This window comes from Salvia hispanica, chromosome 6 (genome assembly GCF_029641045.1).
Source record: "Salvia hispanica isolate PSC_SH4W2 chromosome 6, Shi_PSC_v1, whole genome shotgun sequence".
In the NCBI taxonomy this organism is placed as follows: domain Eukaryota; kingdom Viridiplantae; phylum Streptophyta; class Magnoliopsida; order Lamiales; family Lamiaceae; genus Salvia; species Salvia hispanica.
Window position 1 is genome coordinate 28,637,554 of NC_142697.1, and position 16,162 is coordinate 28,653,715.

The 16,162-nt window shown below is 34.4% G+C and overlaps 2 protein-coding genes across 3 annotated transcripts; one reads left to right on the plus strand and one right to left on the minus strand.

Annotated features, from left to right (window-relative positions):
- The first annotated feature begins 2,766 nt into the window (after nucleotides 1-2,766).
- Nucleotides 2,767-4,773, plus strand: LOC125205317 (uncharacterized). Of its 2 annotated transcripts, none has more exons than XM_089060610.1 (2): nucleotides 2,767-2,812; nucleotides 3,148-4,773. In XM_089060610.1, exon 2 carries the CDS (start codon nucleotides 3,159-3,161, stop codon nucleotides 4,560-4,562), a length of 1,404 nt encoding a protein of 467 aa, XP_088916736.1. In that variant the 5' UTR covers nucleotides 2,767-2,812; nucleotides 3,148-3,158; the 3' UTR covers nucleotides 4,563-4,773. The 2 variants fall into 2 exon arrangements, with proteins under 2 accessions (XP_088916736.1, XP_047960135.1); XM_048104178.1 differs by having other exon boundaries at nucleotides 2,790-2,799.
- A 3,593-nt stretch (nucleotides 4,774-8,366) lies between these two features.
- On the minus strand, nucleotides 8,367-14,589 carry LOC125206517 (uncharacterized). The gene is made up of 3 exons (XM_048105767.2): nucleotides 14,405-14,589; nucleotides 9,827-9,973; nucleotides 8,367-9,741 (listed from the first exon to the last, which is right to left on the minus strand). The coding sequence occupies exons 1-3, from the start codon at nucleotides 14,587-14,589 to the stop codon at nucleotides 8,571-8,573; spliced, it is 1,503 nt and encodes a 500-aa protein (XP_047961724.1). The 3' UTR covers nucleotides 8,367-8,570.
- Nucleotides 14,590-16,162: the final 1,573 nt, after the last annotated feature.

Here is a 16,162-nt window from a genome sequence, read left to right on the forward strand (position 1 = left end):
TAGAAGTAAAGATAGAACCCCTATTACTTCATTTAAAGACGTTGTGTATTAGAAAGTGTCATATAAAGATGCATGAGACGACAATTATAAAATATAGCCTATAAACATTTATAATTACAATTTCTCGCTACATATTAACATAGTCTGTGTTTTTATTTTCCACGACAATTTATAGTATAGTTTATTTTTTCATAATTCAAATATTTATAAATTACATTTTCATTCTTTAAAATATTAAAAATATACATTTTCAATGTACAAAATTCAGTGTTAAACTACTACAGTCATCCGATAAAATTTCACAAATAACTGCTAAAAATCATGTGATTCTTCATCATTTTCGAAACAAATGGTGGAACCTTTCGAGATAAAATTCGAAAAACTGCACTTGTTTTTGTTTGCTTTTGGTTCTAGCCTTCTAGGTTAATGCCCACCAACAGTTCGACGAAAAGTTTCAAAGAAATGGGCCACCAATTGATTTTGTTTTGGGCCGAAAAATATACTCCAATTTTTAGTACTCCTCGTTTCGGGCCCAGTACTCTTGAACTGAGGGAAGTTATTTATTGGGCCTCCTTTGAACTCTTTTGTTAATATTCAGCTTTTCAGTTAATGGGCCAGCTCTGCGCCAACAGATTTTGGGCTTTTAGATTCATAGACTTCTAATTTAATATTCAAAAATATGTTAAAATCCATGGATTTGATTTTACAGCCAATTGTTAAAATTTCCGGATGAATCAGAATTTGATTTGAAATAGAGAAAAAGATGGAATAAAATAGGAAGGTCAAGAACAAATAATTTGAAATCAATAAAATATTATCTTTATCAAAGAAGGAAATAAATCTAAGTTACAGAATAAAGGAAGATAAAAAGTCCAACTTAAAGTTTACAAAAAAGATAGTACTATTAGATTATTGACTAATCTTTTCATCACATTTATTATAAGGAATATGAGAATAGATAAAACATTATAAGAACATATTTTAGGTTAGTTAATTCTGTAATCATAAATTATATAGTACTCCTACTTCAGCAAACGGAGCCTTCAAAACGTTTTAACCAAACAAATGTTTCTTCTTTCTGTGGGCAATAGTATTATCCTTTAAAGAAAATTTTTTGACGATAAATTAAACTCACAAAAGTTTTTCCAAATAAATGTGTTAAAGAGCTTTAAGGATCCGATTGATATCTCGAAATTAATATTATGTTGGAACTAGAAGTCTAGTACAAATTATATTTTGATTCAGTTCGTAATATTTAATTTGACAAAATTAATTGTTTGGCAAATGCATTCACATTCGCCTTTAGATTTATTTTATAGTACTAGTTTAAAAAGAATGACTTGAGGAAACTGCATTATTACTTGATAGTAGATCCTTAGTTTTATTCAGACTTTTTACTCAAAACAAAATGTATGCATTATTGTTTGCCATTGTTGTCGACGTGTAGGTAACATACCATGATGCTGGTCTAAATTATTGATTAATCATTTACATTTTTGGCAACACACTTCTATTCTCTCTTATACTACTATTCTTTCTTTGTTTCTTTCTCATGTTTTAAACTCTCATATATTCTACACACACTAATGTTTAAACATGAATTTCTTAAATTTTGTGCCCAAATAATAAATATTCTAATAATACAATATAGCATTGAGTTCATTTTAGTTTTTTTTTTTTTTTTCAGTTTTACTCTTTTTGTTCATGAAAAATAATCTTATTTTATTATTTTGGGATATCCATAAAAAAAATAGTTTCATTTCTGAAGATGGAGGGAGTACTTTTGATCATGGTATCAAAATCAATATCCATCATACCAATAGAAACTGAATAAAAAACCAACTAAAAAGAGAAACACAACCATCCCAATTATTGTACTTTTTCTACATTGGCGTTAATCCAAAACAATACTCCCTCGGTCTACTAATAAATATCTCATTTTTCCTTTTTTCGTTCGTTCGCTAACAAATGTCTCATTTCACTTTTATTATATTTGGTAATTGGACCCTACATTCTATTAACCCATTTCACTCGCATTTTATTATAAAACCAATATACTATATAAGGTATGCCGACACTCCACTAACTTTTCTACGCACTTTACTACATAAAGTCATTTCTTAAAACTTGCGCGTGCAGGTCAAATATGAGACATTTAATCATGGACAGAAGGAGAATGCCAAAATGGGAACTTATTTTATCAATGAAAAAAAAAATAGCCATGCATGTAAAATCATTGACACGCTGCGGCTGAAGGTGTAAGACTTTTGATCCTCGTACGTGACAGACACCTTGTAGTAAACCAGCTCCGAACGAAGAACAACTTGTAGTAATTTTTTTATCCAAAGGAATGCGATTTATATATATAGGTACGATTATTTTAATTCCTAAAGACAAACAATGATAGTAGAGTATTAATTCTTCCGGCCAGCATTACGTTATATATAGAATAATAAACCAATTAAAAAAAAATCAACGTTTTCATCATATATCACACCTCAAAATATGACAAGTTGTACATATTTGTCGTAAGTGATGATAATTACTAGTACCACGTGAAAGAGCATGTTTATGAGATGATCATTTATTTGTAACTAACATTAAACTTGGAAAAGTATTGCAAGTATAAACTATCGCCGAACAAAGACAAACCACATTTTGTTTTATAATATTTTTCCGGCCGACACGACAATATAATAGGAGAATAAGCCAATAATAATCAACAAAAATTAATCTATAAATAGACTCCTCCCATATGTAGGAATTCACAATTCCGAGTGAAAGAAAATCTTAATTTCTGTAATCCTGCAGAGTAATCAATCCTCTTTTGCTTTCGTTTAAGCTATTAAAATGAATTAGTTTATGTTTTGGTTATTGCTTCTATTGTCATTAGTTTCTGTTTGAACCCTATCTTGCTATGTGCTTCATCCATTTCGTTATTGTTAGTATACCTTGAATCTGTATAGTTAGGCCTTAATTTTGCATTGGTCCTATTTATATAGAAATATGGCACAAAACTCTGTAATCTGAAAACAATCTGAATAATATTTGTTCTCCGTTTCCGCCCGTAGACGTAGCCAACGCAACGTTTTTGTCACAACAAACTCGTTATTAGTATATAAACTTTGATTTTCTTCACATTTTCAGGTAGAAGAAACATGACAAGTAGTGAAGCAACAGCCTCACTTCCAAGGTTCATCGTCATCAAATCCAAGCTCTACAATGATAAAGGAAATGCGTACTTCAAGGCCGATGGTAGCTCCGTACTTGTGGGAGAAGAGGACGTATTCAGCACGCTCGTCAAGATCGAAGTGGAGCGTTCTACCACCAACGCCAAATATGTCAACCTCCGATTCGGTTACTTCAACAGGTACTGGCAGCAGAAAGAAAACGACAAATTCATCGTTGCTGAATCCGACCAGCCTGAAGAGGACTTGACAAAGCCCTCTTGCACCTTGTTCGAGCCCGTTGAAGTCAACAACAACGGCGTGTTCTACTTGAGGCATGTCCAGAGCGGAGGCCGTTTGTCCGTAGATGGCCAAACCATGGCCCTCTACGTGAGTGAAAATGGTGATGATGATGATAAAAGTGAGTTAACTTTTGTGGATTGGAACACATTAGTTAAACTGCCTCTGCGGGTAGCGTTGAAGGGGAGTAATGGCAAGTATATCATGCTGGATGGCTCTCTACTGCTGTTCAAATCCGTAGATCCGAACGACAAAACAACGATCTGGGTGGTGGAACAGAAGCCCGAAGGCCATGTCCATATAAGGCAGAGGGAATACAACGATGATTATTTCTGGGCTGTAAGAACACCGGAACTATTGGTGTCCGGTATCGCTTCATCTCTATCTCCTCCTTCAACCCAGCTCTATAACTTCTGGCCGATCAAAATAGCCGATAATTCAATCGCGCTCCGCAGTGAACACAACAACAACTTCTGCTGCTATCTGTATGACGATTACGGTATCATGGACGGTCTATGGGCAAGAGCTTCCACGATCACGAAAGAAGCAACACTGCAAGTGCAGGAATCGGTGCTGGAGAGAAAGATCTACAATGTGATGTATCAGATGGAGTATGCACGCATTTTCAACGAGGAACCTTACTTGGCAGGCTCAGGCACGCTTAATAACGACAAAGATGAGGAGGATTCCTTGGCGGTGACAATTGAATATGCAGACGAGAAATCTTATACTTTTAGCCGCAGCGTGTCGTTGACAGCAGGGGTGTCCGCCAGCATTGAAGCTGGAATTCCCTTCATTGAAAAGGCAACAATTGAAGTGCATTACGATATAAGTGGGGCGTTGCAGTGGGATACCACCACCACAACTACAAAGTCGATTACAGTCACCGGGACCGTTCCTGTACCGGCGAAGAGTAAGGTTACGGTTGATTATGTCGGAACAAAAGGCACCTGCAATATTCCTTATTCTTACACTCAGGAGGACAAGAGTTCCACCGATGGACAAGTTACTTATACTGATCTGGTTGATGGTATTTACACCGGCGTCAGTTATTACAACTTCGACTTTTATGTTAGAGATACCATGTCACTTTGAACACCCCCAAAACATCCATTTTCTTGGATTGTTGTTTCTGTTTGTGTGCTTTGCTTGTAAGTTTCTTTCAATATTGCTTTCTCTTGTTGTTGTTGTTGTTGTTGTTGTTATGCTCTTAGTTTCCAGATACATGTATCTGATCATTTGTATGCATCGTTATGGTTGATTTGAATTTTGAATAATGGATGTTTCAATTAAGAAACTATATATATTCCCTACTTGATCTCCAAAATATATCATTCTACATACTTTTTGTAATAAAATGAAATTATCTAGTAGTAATGTTTTTTTTAATTAGTCATAAATCATGGTGGGGCTTCCTACAAGTCAAGAAAAGGACAATAATGATGAATTTTTGTTTCTAGAAACGTAAAATAGCATAAAAATCTTTCTCCCTCAGTGTTCATAATTGTAGGGGGACCCTCGGTTTTAAAAAAATAAGTTGTTGTGAGCAGTAGGTTTGATCTCTTTTGAGAATTAGTTGTTTCCTGAATACTATTTGATGGGACTTTTGAGAATGACTATTTATATTATTGATGCAAAATGTAACGGAGAAAACAGACTGGATGAAGAAGTAATAAGAGTAATCCTAGTTTATGTGAAAATGAAATGTTTTTATAAAAAATTAACTGCGTGCAAAAATAAAAACAACGTTATTTATAAGCGTCTAGAACCCTAGAAATTCAAAAGGAAATAAACGCAAAAATAGAAAATTAAAACTAAATCCAAAAATAGTAAAATGTCATTTTCACCCCCTAAATAATGTCGGATGGCCAAAATCGCGATTCGCATGCACTGTGTGAATTTCAAATCATTCTAACACCGAGGGTTTTAGCCCGATTTTCTACGTTCAAACTGTTCTATATTTCTTAAAATCCGTGTCATAATCAAATAGGATTCTCGTTGGGAGATGGTGTAATTAATAAAAATATATCGATCCATTGTAGGCGCACTAGCTAGCTAGATTAAAATTTGTCATATAGAACCATAATCCTAAGGAATAAAGAAAAAGTTGTATTGTCTTAGTTCGGCGCCGTTGGTTTATAGTACTAATATATTCCATATGTTATTATAAAAATACTGAAGCATCTTGATTTTATTGTTTTGCCTTTATAAGTATCTGAGGCCGTCCTTCTATTATTTATGTGACGATATCTTTTTTCTTATTTTATTTATTTAAATATATGGATAATAGTACTAATAAATAAATTCAATTCGGCTAGCATCGTGGTGGGCAGCCAACAATGGACAAAAATGCATATTTTTGTTTAGTGGATAAGGTCTGAATTAAATAAGGTACCGACCATTAAAGAAATGCATATTCCTTATAAACTTGTACTCCCTTCGTCAAATATTTGGTTTATGGCACGAAATTTTATTAGTTAATTTAAAGAAAATAAAGTTGGAGGATGAAAATACAGGGATGGTGTTATTTTTATTTTAGAAATTATTTTACATTTAATGGGATAATTTAAAAAAGAAAACATTTTATTTTAATAGAAGGGATAGAAGGGATGAAAATACAAGGATGGTGTTATTTTTATTTTAGAAATTATTTCACATTTAAAGGGATAATTCAAAAAGGAAAACATTTCATTTTAACATAAGGGAGGGGGGGAGGGGGAGAAGTATTTAAATTTTAGAGGTAGCTTAACATATTATTTGACAGTTTAATAGTACTAGTACGATATAATCTAATTAAGAAAGTTTGTTGATAATTTTGACGTGAAGATAAAATAATATTTAAATGTTATTGTACTTTTCATTAGTTCATCCAATCCTAATGCAATTCTGTCAAATAATATGTTAAGCTACGTCTAAAATTTAAATACAAGATTACAAAGAATAACATGAGGAAAATGCATTATTAATAGTCGGTCCCTTATTTAATTCAGACCTTATCCACTAAACAAAAATATGCATTTTTGTCCATTGTTGGCAGCCCACCACGACGCTAGCCAAATTGATTTGATTTATTATTATCAATTATTTAAATGAATAAAAATAAGAAAAAAAGTTATACATAATTAACAGAAGGACGGTCTTAGATACTTATAAAGGAAAAATAATAAAATCAATAAGCGTTAGTATTTTTGTACTATTAATGGAAATATATTAGTAAAATAAACCAACGGCGCCGAACTGAGACAAAACAAGTTTTTGTCTTTAATCAAAATGATTATGGTTAAGTCACTTCATTCATTAATTATTCATTAATTGGTGCTTTCACTGAGAGCCCAATGATTTAGAGCAGTGGCAGGATAACAAATTTGCAAAGACCAACAAGTACGTTTGGGACTGACTCAGAATGGTGGCCAGACAAAAAATCGTGACCAATGTGACCTTTACCGACGAGAACTTGAAGTGGTGGTCTAGCAAAGAACCAGCCGTGGCAATGAGGACATTGGCGCTTAAAGGAGGGTCGAATGTTACGAGGTCAATCTCCCACATCGGTTATGAGAACTGGTACGAGGTATATAAACAAAATGAACTTTCTTTCCTGGTAGACGTTAGAATATTTATTTATTACACAAATTTGTTGTTTGGACGAAGTGGCAACAACCATACATTTAACCACACCATTAGATTTTAGTAGTTTCTTCCTCTAATGATAGAAAATTATAGTAGTAGTAGTTTTTATTTTCCAAAAGTTTGTCCAAAGGCATATACCGTACCGAGAACGCCATATGGCATATGGTCAAAATTTATGTTTGCAATGCAAAACTTAACAATATAAAATGCGATATGCCTACAACTATAATACAATCTGCAAAAATCCATCTACAACTTCCACAAGTGTATATTGTCCATATTTGTTATTTCGATCCGTCCACAAAATGTTATCCACATTTTTTTTCATTTTAATAAGTGGACCTCACCTTACAATAACTCACTACACTTATATTTTATTATAAATAAACCTAATATATAAAAATGAGACTCACTTTCAAAAACTATTATCACTCTTTCCTTCACAGTTCCTAAAACTTGCACTCAGTCAAATATGGACAACATTTTACGTGAAAGAAATTGATTAAACCCAAAGTTGAATCTTCAATCCTCAGTCTTCTCTTGACTGGATCTGCAGAGCTCCACTCCAATGGAAGATGGATGGTTATGTGTGGAATATGGGATGGATGAATGTGTAGAGGGGGAAGGATTGGAGGCTCTGAGATCGAGATTATGAATTAGGTTAGAGGTATTTATAGGTTGAAAAAAGGTTTATTTTTTGATAATTTCGTGGACTTCAAGAAATAGGAGAGATTGGGCTTCACAATATAATAATTTCTTTTCTTCCGTGAATTTCCGCCTAAATTCCCGCCAGCTTTGACTGCACTGCACACTGTTCGTATAATAGCCATAACTTTCTCCACAGAACTCTGATTGAGACGTGCGAGATATCCACCTTCAAATTGAATGGTACGCATTAAGCACTGATTGGACTTCAAAATCACTGGCAGAATAAGCTCGAACAGAGGCTGCTGCACTTTGGCCTTTTTGCACCTTTTTCTATCTTTTTCTATCATTTATCAACAAATACATCAAAAATACCAAATGTATAACATATACAATTTAAGAACATAATTTGCACAATTGACATTTAAAACGAGTCAAATCTAGCCCTTAAAAACATGCAAAATCCGTGTTTGTCACAGACGAAATAGTAATAAAAAACCAAATAAAAAAATTAATTTTAACTGCAAGACAACTATATTACTTACAAGTTATAAAAAGGAATTGAACCGAATCAAATCAAGCATTGATATGGTAAAAGTGTGTCCAAAAGTCCGAGTTTGATGCACATAACCAAATAAAGTACGAATATTCAAAATTCAAATGAAGCAGAATGATGCATACAACTTGGGATCATCAGACAAATCATATGTATCTGGAAATTATTATCACAACAACATACGGAAACCAAATTAAGTCGACACACAGTACACAAACATAATAACATTAAAAAAAAAAAAAGCAAATTAGATTGGATATCGTTGGTAGAGCAACTCAGAGTGGGGTAGTGTCCCTAACATGAAAATTGAAGTTGTAATAGTTGACGCCAGTGTAAATACCATCAACCAGATCAGTATAAACAGTTTGGCCATCCAGGGAACTCTTATCTTCCTGCGTGTAATAATAGGGAACACTGCAAGTCCCTCTTGTCCCGACATAATCAACTGTAACCGTACTCTTCCCCGGTACAGTAACTGTCCCAGTGGCTGTAACCGAGGTTGTATTTGTGGTGGTGGTATCCCACTGGAACGTCCCATTGATCTCGTAACTCACTGTAATCGTTGCTTGCTCGATGAAGGGAAGCCCAGCTTGCATGCTGGCTGACACACCCGCAGTTAATGATAAACTGCGGGTAAAACTGTAAGATTTCTCATCTTGATATGTAACAGACACCTCCATGGAAGCCTCCTCATCTTTGTCGTTAACAAGCGTGGCCGAGCCAGCCAAGTAAGGAACCTCGTCGAATATCCGAGCATACTCCATCTGATACATCACATTGTAGATCTTTCTCTCCAGCACCGATTCCTGCACCTGCAGTATTGCTTCCTTCGTGATGGTCGCAGCTGAAGCCTGTAAGCTATCTGTGAATCCATCGCCGGAGTTAATGAAGCAAAAGTTATTGCTGTATGAACTGCGGAGCGCGATCGAATTTTCGTCGACTTTGACAGGCCAAAATTGATTCCATTGGTTATCCAATAATACCCATGCATTGAAATCTATGACTCTCCACTGCATTCCAGGATAGCTAGGCTGCAATATCTCCACATGTCCGTCCGGCTTCTGTTCCACCCTGAAGCTGGACAGTATTTCATTCGGATCATCCGACGAGAAGGCCATGACTGCACCAGGCGCTCTAAGGTACTTGCCGTTATTCGCTTTGAAGGCTACGTTGTTTGCCGGCAGTTTAACTAATGTATTCCAATCCACAAAAGTTAGGTAGTTTTCATCCTTATCCACATCGTCGTCATCCACGTACAAGGAGTTGGTCGAGCCGTCTACCGACACACGCCCTCCGCTCTGGACGTGCCTCAAGTAGAACACGCTGTTCTTCTCATCAACCATGACAGGCTCGAACAAGGTGCAGGAGGGATTAGTCTCATCCTCCTCGGGCTGGTCGGATCTGCCAACAATGTACTTGTCGTTGTCTTCTTTTCGGCGCCAGTACCTGATGCAAAACGTACAGAGAAAACAGACTGAACAGAGAAGTAAACAGAGAAACCCTAGTTTCTACGTTCGGACTGCATCAGTACCTGTTGAAATAGCCGAATCGTAGGTGAACATAGTTGCTTTTGGTTTTGGACCGCTCCACTTCGATCTTCACTTGCGTGCTGAAGACGTCCTCTTCTCCGACCTGCACGAAGTCGCCGTAAGACTTGTAGTATGCGTTTCCTCTGTCACTGTAACAACCAGAATAAATAAATTGCAAAATATTACTCCCTCCGTCCCATAATCGATGTCACACTTTCCTTTTTAGTTTGTCCCACAAAAGAAAAGCAGTAACGAAACCTAGCTAATTGATATGCTACTACATAGCTAGCATGAGTAAAAGAGAGATGGATAGTACTCCTTCTATTTCATAGTAATGGAGGCGTTTCTGTTCGGCACGGGGAGTAATGAAGGCTCTTTCTTAATTTATGACGTGGCACCGGATATTTGCAATTAAATTAAGACCATAAAGTCTCTTCTTTCTACAAAAATCATCTTGAATTGAAGGCCAGTCAAAACGAATCGATAGACCAAATAACACTAAAAACAACAAGACGGCCTTCAATTATTATAATTAATTAAGATAATTTATTTAAATACAGCTGGTGGTCATATTTTGAAACTAACGCCCAACGAAGACAAAAATAATTTCAATTATTTTTGTGTTCAGACTTGGTATCATGACCTTATGAATTCAAATCCTTGAAATCATATAATTTCAAAATTGATTTTGTGGGAAATTCGATACAATGCCTAATTTCATGATTTTCGCGATCAAAGTTCCAAGCAAAAATAATACTACCAAATTTTGGCTAAATTTTACTCTCTCCTTCCATGAAAAATCGGACACATTGTGAATGACACGGGTTTTAATGTGTAGTTGGTAAAGTTAGAGAGAACGGAAAGAAATAAAGAAGAAGTTGTTGAAAACTTTCCTTTTTTAAATGTATTCAATTTTTTCGTGGACATCCAAAAATGACAAATGTGATCTATTTTTTATAGACGGAGGGAGTATGATTTTAGAGACCAATATCCATTTAAATTATTGAGAGGTGTAATATATTCACCATACTATTGATACATTTTAATTATTTAAAAAAGATGTCAAAAATAATGATAATTTTTTCATGCTTTTATGAGAACTAAACATATGATAAAAGTTTGATAAGTTTTTCGTATTCCGAGCTGAAGTACGAAATTTACACATTAATCAAATCTCCTAGGAAAAAAGTACATCTAAAAGAAACACCCTCATAGAAAAATGAAATATTTTATAATTTTGTAGTTCAAGTGGACTTATATTAGGCATAATTTTGTGTACGGGGTCTCATTTTTCCATTATATTATGAACCAACGTTGATTTATCTCATGAATTTGATTCATTTTGTCGGAAATTAAAGACAGATATAAGAATAATTCACGGAAAACTATAAAGACAAAAAACCATGTGCTTGTGTTTCGACATTGAAAACTTGTGCAAAATTTAAACGTACATTAATTGTATGTACATGATGCACTTAAAATTTAAACAAAATTAGATTTAATTTATAAATCAGTTTTATTATTAATTTTATTATATTATAAAAATAAAAAGAAGATTATATGAAAGATTTATGAAAAAACCACCCTTTGATTCTAAGCTTATTCGTAAATATTTATGAAATATCCATTAAGAAGTTGATCTTGAATATATAGAAATTTTATTTTCATCTAATTTATTTAACTTAATTTCTTAATCTTTGTTATTAAAAGAATTTTTTTAATATAGTTGGAACGGAGGAAGTACTTAATTCCTACCTTCATCCATAAAACAAAATTCGACTCCTAACTTTTACTATCATTTTAAACCGGCCATAAAAAATGTAAATAAAGCGATTTCTAATTTCAACAAAGCTATTGGGGGTATGTTCAACTAAACAGTTGCCACATCATTGTGGATTTGTGGTTATTGCAATTAACAAATATAACAACCTTATCCTGCATATGGGATACTAATGAAAGTTATCTAATATGCCCACATATTTTTGGTCTTCAAATTAAATTATGGGATACTAATGAAAGTTATCTAATACGCCCATGTCCCCGAAAATTTATCACATATTTTTATTTTTGTCCATCGCACAAAATTTATCATATTCCATTTTTACATTTTGGTAGTAGTCCCCACATTCCACTAACTCATTTTTACTAATATTTTATTTATAAAACTAATATTTAAAAGTAGGATCTATCTTCCACTAACTATTTTCAACCCACTTTCCATTATCCTTCTCAGTCCGCCATTAGGAGTCCTATTTCTTAGCGGCATGGATTTTAAGAAATTTTAAGAAAAGTGGATGGAAAAAGATTAGTGGAATAAGGGTCCCACTTATATATATTAGTTTTAAATGAAATGTGAGTGGAATGAGTTAGTGGAATGTAAGACCCTATTACCATTCATGATGAGCCTTGGAAGCGAGATTGTTGTCATGTTTCTTCGACCTGAAGTAGTTATATTTATAAATTTGCATATACATAATGTTGTGATAAAATAGAGGATCTGAACTAGTAGATACAAACATAAATCAAATAATCTAAAATTAACATGATTTTAAAGGACATGTATCTACAGTAATAGAGTGCAAGCAAAGAAATTAATATATGTACAAAAGCAATAACAAAACCATAGACTAATCTATAGCTTAAATAAATTCGAAGGAGGATGGATGAGGCTGTTGGATTACGAAAAGAAGAAATGATTTTCTTGCTTAGGATTCTTCTTGTTGTGATATTCTGGAAATGGGAGGACTCTATTTATAGATTAAATTTAAGGAAGTATAGTTAACATTGTGGTACTCCCTCAATCTCACATAAGATGACACGTTTTCCTTTTTAGTTTGTCTAAAATAAGATGACACATTTTCTTTTTTGATAACTTTCTTTCTCCAATTAATGCACACAACCACTTTTCTCACTCCTATTAAAATATTCATCTTTTTTTTTCTCTCTCTATATTGCTCCTTAGAGTGTCCACTATAGGAGAACCGCGGCTCCCTATAGTGAGAGCCAACAATTTTCGTGACGGGGGGGGTGGTGCCCAGGAGAGCGCCATGCCGGCGGCTCGGCCGCGGCTCTTGGGCAGGGGCCGCGGCTCCCATCTATTTCGATTTTTTTTTATTTTCTTAATTCTATAAATCTACCTATGAAACATATTAACTAATAACTTCTAAAATCCGGTGCCGGCCAAAAAATGTGTCATCTTAGCCAGGACGGATGGAGTATCTCTTAAGCTCTTTTTTTAATTTGTAGATGCGGCATGTGGGACCATATAAATTTATATAGTACGGAGTACTATTTTAAAGTATTGAGACTAGATTGTTTACTCATGAATCGCGTGTGGGAAGTAGCCATCACAGAATGATACGTTTATTTCTTAAGAAATATCTCTCATATCTATATTATTATATTATCATATCTTTTCCGTATCTTTATTAATTGTTCACCAAGTTAGGTTATTCGTATGAATATTATAAATAGGACCTATTGTTATTCTTATTATTCAATTAATGAAATAACATATTTTGCTTTACTTTTTTATTGTTTATTTTCTTTTTGCAAACTCTGGTTTATAGATTGATCGACGAGGCTCGGCTTCCAAGCGACTTTCTCCTATATTTCTACCAGTGGCGGACGCAGCAGGAAAAGTTTGGCAGGGGCTTAATTAAAATTTTTCATACTCACTTTCATCCATAAAAAATAGTCTTATTTTGTCATTATGGGATATCCACCAGTCCCATTTGTGAAAATGGAAAGTTTCTTTCTCATATTTTTATCTACTTTTTTCTATCTCTTTTACTTTTTCTCTTTCTCTCTTACTTTATTAATTTCTCATTAACACTCGTGTTGTCTACAAACGAGACTATATTTTTTGTAACATCATCTCTCATACTTTACTCTTTTCATTTATCTTACTTTTCACTTACTTTATCCCAACTACTATAAAATACGGATAAAGTAAAAATTATAAAAATGCATAAATATCTAATACTATATAAAATTAATTCTAACACAAGTTTAATAAAAAGAATAATATAATTCATGTTCTAGTTGTGTTTTAATTTGCTAAAGCAATAAATATCTAATACTCCATAAAAATGTTAGTAATATTTTTAAAACATAGTTACACTATTCACAATATTTGTAGAGCTAGAAGTTAAAACGTGCCACCATTTAAGTAGGACGAATAGGGATTGACTTTTTCAACTACTATTATTATAATCATTTAAGTTTAAGATATTTTATTTATTTCTTCTTCTTCCTCGTCCCTACTCCTATGCAGCCATTGTTACATGAAGTTTTCTCTGTAATTTTATTTTTCAGCCCCTCCTTCTCACTAAATTCTTTCCCATTAAACCCCAAAAATATTAATTTGGGAAGGGCTGAAGATAGTTTTTAAGAATTTTGAAAAAAAAAAAAGTAGAAATTTATTAAAAAAAAATAGTTTGGGGAGGGCTTAAGCCCCTCACCTCCTCCACTTGTGTCCGCTAATGATTTCTACTCAATAAGGGGTTAAACCTTATCAAATTGGTGCTTTCATTCGATCTCATCCTCCAATTACAGTCATAGATGTCACGCAACTATGCCGATTATCAGTCCGGACAGCCTGTTTACACAGATTGGCATCAACCATATCAATTCCACGCTGCCCAACAGCCCGACTACCAGCAGCCGCCCATTCATCACCAATATGCCGCTGCTCGCTCATGGCAGCAGGACCGTGCCTCCTTCTACCAGTTGAAACAAGTATATCTCCTAGAATATTCCCCATATCTTATTATTAAGTTAGTATTGATTTACCATAGGATATTATTAGATTTGATTTACTTTATTTTGTTAAGATATTATTGTCTCCCACATATTATAAATATGTGTGGAACCTTTCATTTTATTCAATTAAGAAATACGATTACCTTTATCTTATTTTTATCGCTTATTTCAATTCAGTATTGATCTTGGTTTGATCGATGGGCAAAGCTCCCGCGACTACCTCGTCTACCTTTTATCCCTTCGACGATCGCCTCTGCGACGCCGGAATCTTGTTAAGGGAACTTCACCCTTAACAATTACCAGATGATACAAAGTATCAGAGATCGTCGGTGACGGTTCACCGGCGAGTATACGCAATCAGCGAAGGATTCCAAGGGGGAAGATCGTACGCGGAGGTTTTCTCCGTCGAGCAGCCACCGTCCACTATGGCTTCGGAATGATAAATTTGCAAAGATAGTAAATAGCGTAAAAGTAAAAGATCAGGAAAAAGATAATTATGATATTCTTTACTGATTAATTCGAAAGATAACAAGGCTCTTATTTATAATAGGAATAACCTAATAAGCTAATTTAATATGAGCAAGAAATAGGAATAATATGCAAATCAATAATATATGGAATAATAGAGATATGATAATATTCTCGAGATATACTCGTATCACAGAATGATCAGTTTTATCATTTTGCTCTATGCAACCCCACTTCGAATACTATATATGCATAGACGATGGATAAGGCTAATTTCATGCATCGGTTATGTGATGAAAAATCACCAATTACTGGGTCTAACACAATTTTTAAGCCAGGTGTGTGAACGAATTTGCTAGGTCCAGGAAGAACTGAAGACAGTGGACCAGTGAAGGAAGGAGATAAAAAGTGAGCAGAATCAAGTAAGAAAATGGCTAGACGAAGGAAGTCCAAAGCTGAGGGTAAAGAAGACTATTCATACAAAAGAGCCCCTGCTGGACCCACTTCCACGCCTATATAAAGAGGAGCATGCAACACACAAGATATAGATGATTTAGCTCTCAGCTCACACACACACTCACACACTTGGGAAAAATGGGGATTCTAGGGTAGTTTAGAGGTTCATCTTCGGGAAAATTCTGTTGCAACACCGTCCTCAAAGAGGGCAAAGGTACAATTGTTTACTTTTCAGCTTTTGCGTTTGATTTCCGTCGAACTTCACCGTTTTCGAAGTCAATTGCTTGTTTGCTACTTATCGTTTATCTATGAATTTTATTTTACGTCACGATGGTGTTGATTTTGTGTTGATTCTATGTTTTGAGGTTTTATTTCGGAGGTTGATTGTTATTCTCTGCTTTGGATATTTTGTGTACTTGATCTGGGAAATCTGAGTTGATCTGTGGTAAATCGGTGAATCTGCAGTTATGGAGATGATTTTGATCGGAGTTTGTCTCGGATGCTTGGATTCGGAGTTGATTTAGCATCCGAAGTTTGGATCTGAATAGGAAAACTGAGTTGTGCATAGATCTTTGATTTTCTACTTTCGTTTTTCTTTGCTTCGTCTAGTAGCCGTAGATCTGCCTTAGTTTTAACTGTTCTTCGGTTTT

Excerpts from the sequence above, each read along its gene's own strand:
- LOC125205317 (XM_089060610.1), top strand. The coding sequence starts at position 3,159 with ATGACAAGTAGTGAAGCAACAGCCTCACTTCCAAGGTTCATCGTCATC.
- LOC125206517 (XM_048105767.2), bottom strand. The coding sequence starts at position 14,589 with ATGGGGAATATTCTAGGAGATATACTTGTTTCAACTGGTAGAAGGAGG. Across the intron at positions 9,974-14,404 it reads GCTGTCCGGACTGATAATCG|TGACAGAGGAAACGCATACT; the intron begins GCATAGTTGCGT and ends TGGTTGTTACAG. Across the intron at positions 9,742-9,826 it reads CGATTCGGCTATTTCAACAG|GTACTGGCGCCGAAAAGAAG; the intron begins GTACTGATGCAG and ends GTTTTGCATCAG.